The sequence below is a fragment of the Simochromis diagramma genome, unplaced genomic scaffold (genome assembly GCF_900408965.1).
Source record: "Simochromis diagramma unplaced genomic scaffold, fSimDia1.1 OVJJ01000822.1, whole genome shotgun sequence".
NCBI lineage: Eukaryota > Metazoa > Chordata > Actinopteri > Cichliformes > Cichlidae > Simochromis > Simochromis diagramma.
This window is the reverse complement of record NW_024387520.1, coordinates 5,974,751-5,984,202: the sequence shown is the minus strand read 5'-3', so window position 1 is coordinate 5,984,202 and position 9,452 is coordinate 5,974,751. Positions and strand designations below refer to the sequence as shown.

The 9,452-nt window shown below is 39.9% G+C and overlaps 1 protein-coding gene across 1 annotated transcript; it reads left to right on the top strand.

Annotated features, from left to right (window-relative positions):
* The first annotated feature begins 1,764 nt into the window (after positions 1-1,764).
* Positions 1,765-9,005, top strand: arid5a (AT rich interactive domain 5A (MRF1-like)). The gene is made up of 7 exons (XM_040019280.1): positions 1,765-1,914; positions 3,114-3,184; positions 5,363-5,531; positions 5,634-5,686; positions 6,715-6,812; positions 6,906-7,065; positions 7,155-9,005. The coding sequence occupies exons 1-7, from the start codon at positions 1,911-1,913 to the stop codon at positions 8,337-8,339; spliced, it is 1,740 nt and encodes a 579-aa protein (XP_039875214.1). The 5' UTR covers positions 1,765-1,910; the 3' UTR covers positions 8,340-9,005.
* Positions 9,006-9,452: the final 447 nt, after the last annotated feature.

Sequence of the window (9,452 nt, the reverse complement as noted above, 5' to 3'; positions counted from 1 at the left end):
TTAATTTCTATAAGTTGCTATGAGTCAAAGGCACATACATGAGTGAATCCAGTCTAAAACACCTTCACCCAAATGGTGCAATTTTAAAATGCCATTTCAGGTTTGCATACATCCCACTCTAGTAACAGTGGAAAGTTTAACCTTTTAGACATGATGCACTGAAAAATGAACATTCTGAATATACTCGAATGATGTCAATAAAACAGACACTCCCACTTGCATAATAACACTCCTGTAGCCTGCTGGCTTTTGGATGACTCCTATCTTTGCTGTGTTTTATGTTACCTATACTTTGTTTGGCCCTATGTTTCCTCCGTCACACATGTGAATCAGTGTGCTGTCACTTGATGCGTGACAGGGATTTTTTAACACTGGACAGCCTTACGGGTTTAACGATGATTCACCTTACATCTGCTGTAAGGCTGGCAAATTTGAAAACCTGTACTCAGTACATGCAACAAGCAGATAAAGCTGACCTTTTAAAATAATAAGAAACTTGACTGCACAGTTAGCCTAGCCTCACCGTTATATATAGGTCAAAGCATTGATTACACACAAAGATACACAGTCTGTGGTTCAGCAGCTTGATTGAAGTAAATGTGCCAGGTGTGACCTTTTTTAAGGGACAGTACGCAACGAGCAAAAGATGCAATAGCTTACATATAAAAGTCTTTATAGATATATGTATATATATGCATAAAGATCCTATTAGCTTTATTATAGAAACCTTCAAATCTTACGAGTCAGAACGCACATCATGTGGTCAGAGTATAAGACCTCTATGTGAAAAATAGTCCCCATATCTTCCATTGCTCATGAAGTAAACAAGCATTCCTCTGTGATTCAGTTTACATTGTTGGCCACGTACAGCCCACTTTAATCTTAAGCAGGCCAGACCATTGAAACTGGCTTTTCTAACAGTCTAATTTAGCTACACACTGAATGAAATAAGAAGCGCAATGAAATGCTGCTGCAGGGAATGCAGGAAACCTTTTAGCATGACTCTTTGGGCTTAAATAGTAAGAAATAAAAGTGTAAAATTACGGGAAAGGTTCTGGTAGCACATTGTCCAGAATGATCAGTAATTATAAAAGAAAGTTTGTAAGGTTTTTTATTCACAGAAAATGTATTTTTGTATCTTTGTTCTAAAAAAATAGATATTTCTATAGTATGGAATGAAAAAACAGGAACTTGTTAGTCATTTAAATGTTTATCTAGTTATTTTAGTGCACTATGAGTGGTCATGGGGGAGGCCCTTATCAGCAGGAACTTACAGCTACTTCAAAATCTATGCCCTCCCTCACATTTTCCATTGGGCCAGATTGGAGTGTTCGGCAGGCCGAATCTGGTCCCCTGGCCCTATGTTTGACACCGTCTGCTTTAGAGAAATATTTTTACCTACTTAAGCACTGATGTTAATAAGTGATAGCTTCCTATGTTTACCTGAGAATAGTCATTAGTGTACATGTTCAGGAAATGTTACGCCCCCATTTAAACTATATGTTTGTTTAACATGAAAGCTGTATAAGAAATCTTCAATAGAATCACTTGTAGTAATCTCTACAAAATCAGAAATATGTGTTTCATGTGCTGATGACACCACAAGTATAGACAATAGCATGTCCTCAGGAAAAAAACAGATGAGAAACAGCACACTGTGAGCTACAGCTGTCAGACTGTAAGATACCCAAATGCAGATTTTAATAAAGTTTTAAGCTGACTATTCAAACACAGCTGATGGAAGAAGAAAAAAAGGACTCAGTTTCCCAGACTCATTTGCGGTGTTACATCAGTCAACCAATGAAACTGTCCTGTGGAGACACCTTCCTATTTTGTGGTGTCAAGTTGATGTGAGCACTGCATGAATTACTGTCACAGTTAAGCCGGAGACTAGAAGGCAACATCTGGAAATGGGTAAGAACGATCTTGATTTTGTACTCAAAAGTAGATGCTGTTTACATGTGTTGCTTTATGAACGTATAGAAACGAGTTAAACACATCATTTTAGGGATGATTTTAGTTCTTCTGAAGTTTTTTTATAAAGACACTTTGAAGATTTTTGCAAAAGTAAATTCATGTTCATGACATTCATCTGTGACAGAAGCGACTGTTAGACCCAAAACGTCACAAAGTGTCACAGGAGTTCTCGCCGGCTTTTAAAGTGCCGCAGTTAATCTGTCACAATAATGTGACTCCGATCGATATCTGCTTCGAACACCAACACAAGCGCGTGTTTTATGTGAAGCTAAGTAACCTCTGAGAGGCAATGGAACGTTTTTTTTAAAAACAATATGTCAAAAATATTTCTCCAACACTCGAAATGGAGAAGTTCAGGGCTACTGAAAGCAGAATTAAAGGTTCAAGCCGCAGCACAGGAAATAAATGATCTCAAAAGAGAAGCATATTGGTTTTGCACACAAATGATATCACTGTGGGTGGAGGGCTTCATGGTATTGAGGTGACAGTTTGTGAAGAATGACATGTCATTCTCAGAATTGCATTTCATTCCCAGCCTTGGTATTTTCTTCTTGTTTGTTTGGCTTTTTTAACATTCATATTATTTCCAGCTACGTTCATAAATTCCTATATTTTGCAGTCCTGAACGTGGAAGCACTAAAGTAAAAGTCAAACTGTTGCCAGGCGAAATATCACAAACCACTAACGTTCACGTTAATGCAGGGCAGGCAAATGAATGAAAGTGCCTCAGTGGATTCTCATCTTGCTTGAGATTATCTTGCCAAAATACTGTAGTTCTTGTGTCACAATATCATACAGTGCAGCGTACAAGTGGTTGTGTTCATGAGCAGGAAGTGGTTTTGCAACCTGTGGTTTTATATCACACCCAGTTGACAATATGTTCTACAGATTACTGTTTTTCTTTTTTTCCCCCTGAACTTATCAAACATTATAACTGTTGACCAAATTACAACAACAGTGATGAAAATCACCTTTAATATTATTTATGAGGGATGCTTTTAAATTTTGATCAGATTGCGCACTTCTACCCAAGATATGTCTTGAATTTAAAAAAAAAAATCCTAGGTGGCTCGGGTAAATTCACATACCTAAATGACTCGATTTTTGTTGAGTTTACCGTCTCTGTCTCTTTGAAGCTCAAGAGGACCAGAATGAAACGTCACAACAAACGGCAGCCAGTGACGAAGAGAAGGGGACCGCAAAGCAGGTACTAAACTCTGTCACTGCTGATAAAATGACAAAAAAAAAAAAAAATGACAGTTGGTCTTCTGGCAGCCGTCTGGGCAATTTCCATCAGTTACAGTTAATCAGTGACTACAGACATGACTACTCAGAATGAGTTATGTGTTGTGTTTTCATTTCCCCTTTTCAGTGGATTTGAGTGGCGATTTTTTGAAGTGCTGATTATGTGCGTACAGTCGTTTCATCTCTATGGTCGATTATGAAATGAGTAAGGAGGAATAAGTGATTCTGCTTTGTTTTCTGAGAGGCCTCGAAAAGGCGCACACACACACACACCTCACACGCCACAATATTTCGTTGCACATAAAGAAACTGCGGGAGCACTGCCACTCACAGCCGCTGTTCTGGTAAGTGAAATGAGAGGAACAATATGAGAAACACAAATTAGCTCATGAAATTTCCAAAGCTGATGTTAGTTGAAAGCATGGTGGTTAATGTGGTGACTTCTGGCCTGACGATAGCATCAATCCAGAACGCCGCTGACAATCATTGTGAGAATTGTGTATCAACACATTGACATCAACATCACCCACACAGTTTTCCAAAAAAAAAAAAAAGAAAAAAAAGACAGAAAAAAGAGAAAGAAAAGAAAATTCATCTGTGAAAATCAACCGAAAGTTTCACGATGATATTTGTTCTCTGGTCTTGAGTGCGATCTTCAGCGCAGGGGCTTCATTATGTGGCTTACAGTGAAGACATTTCCTGTAGGCGATCATTGATGCGTAAACCTGAAAGTTTTGTGAATCAGATCTAAAATACAATGACTGAAAACAGACGAGCTGAATTCTGTGCAAGATTCCAATCACCACTTTCTCACATTTTTAGACGAATATCATTGCGCGCGCACATTCTGCCGCATATTCAATCAAAATCCCCTGATTTGTACAAATGTGGCGAGAAAAGCAGGTCGCCCGGGGTGCTCTTCTAGGTGGTGCAGAAAATATTGCCTATGAGAAAACCTTTAGAAAACAGTGGAAAGTCAGAGCTGTTTGCTGCTGGCTGGGAACAGGAGTGTAAAGCCACTGAACTGTGACTCAGTTGGGCTATCTTGGTTAGAGGCCTGCACCTTCACTATTACTCACTCTAGGGGTTTACTTCTCGGAACCAGGAACCACATAGAGGAACTTGATTCAATATGAAACCGCCTCTAGCTGTTTTGTTGTACAATGAGTGCCACAGAAATAGCAGCTTCTATATGTGGTGATTCAAAGTAAAATATTGACAGCGTCCACTGCGGTATCCCTTGACATCCAATCTACCGAAATTGATCAAATGCAGCTGTGATGTGAGATCTCACATTTAAATAGATGCTGTAAATTCCAAACTCTTTGTTTTCACTACGAGAAGTGACTATATCAGCGTTTGTGATGTATGAACCAGTGTTTACACAGCGTGAGCGACACGGTGGCTGTGAACAACGGAAGACTATCACACCCAAGGGTTCGTTTTTAGCTGCCCTTTTTTTTTTGTTCTTCTTCTTCTTCTTTTTTTTTACTTCAACAATAGAAATATCATCTGAGCTAAAATTAAGCAACAGTTTCTCTTCTTGAGTCTCAGCTTTTTGAAATCTTTTGAAGCGACGATTTTAATTCTGCATGCCTTTTCTGTTTCATTTCTGTTTTCTTGCAAACCACAAATAGTGACATTGTGAATTTCCTCTGCTGGACTTCTGAGTAATGTGAACTTGACGCCAAATTTCTTGGTATCTTAAATTCCTCGTTAGTGTCACTGACACTACTTTTGCAGAAACGTATGCGATTTTTGGAGCTCTTGCAAAACAACATATTTATTCACCTACTGACTCTCACATACAGCGCTTGCAACGACTCTTCTCTTCTTGGCTCAAGCTCATTTTACTGAGTGACATTTGTACCAGTGACTGACAGCTCCAGACCAAAAACCCCACAAGTCTGCTGCGTTCTCTCCAGACAGGATGTATAGCGGTTATCTATTGAAAGTAGCGGTAAAACCCTACTCTCTGATTTTGACGTTTCATTTCAACATTTGTGTCTCATGAGACAACTCTGCATGTCGTTTTTCCCATTTCTCTCACAGTACCTTCAGCTGTAAAACAGTGGACTGTGACACATTTACAAAGCATACTAATGTAGTCCTTTCATGCATCTGTTTCCTCTTACTGTAGGCTTCTCCTGCTGTTATTGAGATTCACGACTCTACAACTGAATGTGAAGATGAAGGAAGGGCCAGTGTGGTGCAGATGGAGGAGAAGGCATTTGTCTCAAGTTTGCACTCTTTTATGAAGGAGAAAGGTACACCCATTGAAAGGATTCCCCACCTGGGCTTTAAACAAAGTGAGTTTACTCTATTATTGCTTTTGTATAAACACATTAGTAAAATGAAATTAGAAAAAGAAGTAGATTATTCATGTGTGTGTGTCTCCCCCCCACTCTCAGTTAATCTCTGGAAGATCTACAAAGCTGTTGATAAACTTGGAGGCTATGATTCAGTAAGTACTTTATTTAGCTTATGTAACAGATGCAAAAAAAAGGCTTCACTGCTGGCGGGCTTTTAAGTGGAAATGAGCTGTAGGTTTAGGTGCTAGAGATGCAGACAGCGGCGCTGTCAACACATCGCTCCCCATGCTCTGTTTTCTTTGATGTTGACACTGTGGCATAAGTTGTGAGAGTGAAACTCATAATGAAATGGAACTAGATCGAGGCTCGTGTTGACCACCGTTGCTTTGTCCCAGGTTATAAATACACCAATATGAGCCACCTACGTTAGCACAGGTTTAAAATTGAAAGTGTAATTTCAATACCGAAAACCAGCAGACATGGCATTTAAAGGGAAAGCAACCACTGCCCTTCCTCAAAAACATTTTTACAAATAGATCTATAAGTAAATATATTAGGGTCCAAGCACCTGAGGTACAAAAATGAATAAATTCATTCACACAAGCGCAGTCTGCTAGGTGTTAGTCCAGGTCAAGTCTCTGACTTGGACCTTTTAATCACACTGTTGCTGCCTTGGTATGTTACACAGAACTAATACAGGGGTGGACAATTAACTTTTCCAAGGGGCTCCATGATAAACTAGGAGTTCCGTGGAAGGCCACACCCTCACCGGAGTCCTATTTTTAGCCTGCCCTTTCAAAGAATTAATATCGAGCAGAACTGACTCCACCTTATTGGTGAATTTCCTTGTTTCTCAGTTTCTAATGTACCCCCTTGGGAAAATGAATTGCCTGTGCACTAACAAGTGGCAGTGCACCCATACCTGCAAGCATGTTGTTAACTGTCAATCCTCTTGCCCAATTCTGATTTTAATTTTGTCTCCAAAAATAAATAAATACAAAATTGAGGATTTGTGGTTTGAATGGACCAGTAGGTGGTTACATCCATCTTTTATATACAGTCTATGGTTTCATGATAGAAACAGCATAAAATTAGGATACCAGATACTGCCATCCTAGTGGGAACTGTTTAAATAGTGTAATGATTTTGAACTGTTATACACGTTCATTTTTGTCAACAGGTGACAGCACGACGCCTTTGGAAGAAAGTCTACGATGAGCTGGGAGGAAGCCCCGGTAGCACCAGTGCAGCTACTTGCACTCGCAGACATTATGAGAGGTGAGGATGACTCTGTTTCTCAAGAACCTTTTTTGGTTCAAACACTATAAGATCAGCTGAGACTCAGTTTAAACTGTGCTGCTTATGTGACAGGCTGGTGCTTCCCTTTGAGAGGCATATAAAAGGAGAGGAAGACAAACCCCTGCCTCCAAGCAAACCACGAAAGCCATACAAGAGAAATTTGGATGGCAAGATGACTAAGGCAGAAGGGAAGAGGAAAAGAACTCATTCAGATAGAGACATTGATTCAGAGGTAACAAATTATAACTCTGACAAAACATCTAAAAGAGAAGTGTTTGTTTATATTGTGTTCTAAAATCCCTCCTCCTCTATGTCTTTCAGTTACTCACCCAGAGAAGTCCAGAATCTTCCTGTCAAAGTGAAGCAGTAATTCATCCTCACTCTGCTCTCTGGGCTGACAGACACCACACTGAGCCAAACAGAGCCACCAATAATGTCTGCCCTTCTGTTTACCTTCTCCCCGCATCCAACTCGTGGATTGCTCAGTTATCAACTGCAGCCGGAGAGGTCATCTCTCCTCTGGAGAAAAAAAAGCGAATGGCTCAGGCTAGCCTCAATTTGCCGCCCAGTTCTCAGAGCGAGGATAAAGAAAGGCCCTCCGTCATCCACTGTTCCCAGTCTCCAGCCAGGGCTTCTTCCAGCAGAAACTGCAACTCCTCTGATGGCTCCCCACTCCCTTTATCCTCCTCCTCTTCCCGCAGCCCCTCCCCTTACTCTGTTTCATCAGAGGAAGGTCCAGCAGGAGGTGAAGATAAAGCTGCATCAAGCTCAGAAATGTCCCAAAACGCTTCTGTCAAAAATCCATCGGGCCGCAGTGAGGATAGCAAGACTGTTAGTAAGACACACAAAGAACCTAAAGGACAGAATAAGGATGTTTCTCAAATCGTCTCTGACTCGATTAAAAACCAAGTTAAAGACTGGAAGTCCTACAAAGGAGCAAGCAAACATTACCTTTATCCTTTCCAGCTACCCACCACATACTCTGTGAAACCTGGCTTTTCTCCAACATCTACCTCTAGCTTCACCAGAGTTATTCCAAAATCTGGCAATGTTCTACGACCCACTCCAGTTCGGCCAAGTACCAAAGGCCAAACGGGCAGGTTGCTTCAGCAGGACGACTCTCTGACTTGTGCAAAGAGGATGTCTCCGTGGCCCTGTCAGACAGAGAAGAGAGAGAAATCCAGGACAATACAACAGAAAGTTTCTCCCGCTCAGCAGAGCCTGTCCTATTCCGCCGCCACCATGCCGTTGCCGTGTGTCCTGTCAGGCTACGAGAAAACAGCCAGAGACTCCAGGCTCCAACCTCCCCTGCCCCCTTCATTTATCCCCAGCAGAATGAGACTACCTCCCTCTCAGCTAATGTATCGCAATATACCAATGGGTCCACCTCCCTCTGCTCTCATCGGGTCTGCTTTTTACTCCTACCCCTACCCCATTCCTCTGTTAAATCCCCAAACTGCATATGCCATTCCTGCCATCAATCCCATTTACCCTCAAAAGTTGTGAGAAAATCACAATGATAATCACAAAACAAGACAGTGGGTTGTTGCCCAGTTGAGTATTGTTGAGGCCTCCTGACATGTTTTAAACATTAAATATTTTTCAAGTTATTCCTGCTGAGTGACTGTATGGATCCTGGGGATTAACACCGAGCAGTGACAGCTGCAAATATTTATAGGAGCCAGTGAATCATGTTGAAGACTTGCTGTCCAAGTGCACCTGAGAGGTGCACTACTTAAAAAAAATTACAATATGCAATATTTCTTTAGCTGCTACACTAGGATCAAATAATGTAATCTGTCTAATATAAATTTTGGAAAAACAGATTAAGGTCAGTTATTTTCAGTTTTAATTTCTTTAGATTTTATCTAGTAAATTTTAATGATATGTTGCTATGATTATTAAAATGAATTTTATATTCAATTCAGGTCAAAATGAATGCGATATTAAGGTTATCGTCAATTGCACAGTTTCAGTATTTTGTTTTTGGAAACAAAAAACTGTCTAATGTCCCCTGATGTACTGTAGTTATGTCTGAAGATTATTATTATTTTGAATGAATGTTGGTCAGTGTTTGATATAAAAAAAATATCTATATTGTTCTCATGTTATTCAAGTGTATTTAAACAAAAGACTAAACCAGCCAACAAATAAAGAGAAAACATGAAAACATCTTTGTTCTTTTTGTTCAGTTCAATCACAGCACTGTAAGATTGTGAAAGATGAAAGCTTTAGCACTAGGCTCTCTCCTCCGCCTTCTTGATATGATGTTCTTCTGCTTTCCTGCCCGCTGTATCTTCGACAATGCTGAAAATAGATGAAGAAACTGAAAATTCTGCTGAAAATTTGTGCTCAAAACAGGTGAAAAAACTTTTTGCTGAAAAGACATGAAAAAGCTAAAATGGATATTAGAAAATTTGCTGAAATCATAAAAACATTGCAAAATTGTAATTAATTGGCAGAAAAATTGTAGTGTGGTCCATTCATTTTAATGGGCCAAAAAATGGCACAAAAAGTTTAATATTTCAAAAAGTATAGCAGTTATGAGCACCAAAAGATATAGCACACATCTGCAGAAGGAGCAGAACAGTTTAAAGTTCGAATGGTGAAAATCAGTTG

Excerpts from the sequence above, each read along its gene's own strand:
- arid5a (XM_040019280.1), top strand. Across the intron at positions 3,185-5,362 it reads AGAAGGGGACCGCAAAGCAG|GCTTCTCCTGCTGTTATTGA; the intron begins GTACTAAACTCT and ends CTCTTACTGTAG. Across the intron at positions 5,687-6,714 it reads AACTTGGAGGCTATGATTCA|GTGACAGCACGACGCCTTTG; the intron begins GTAAGTACTTTA and ends TTTTGTCAACAG.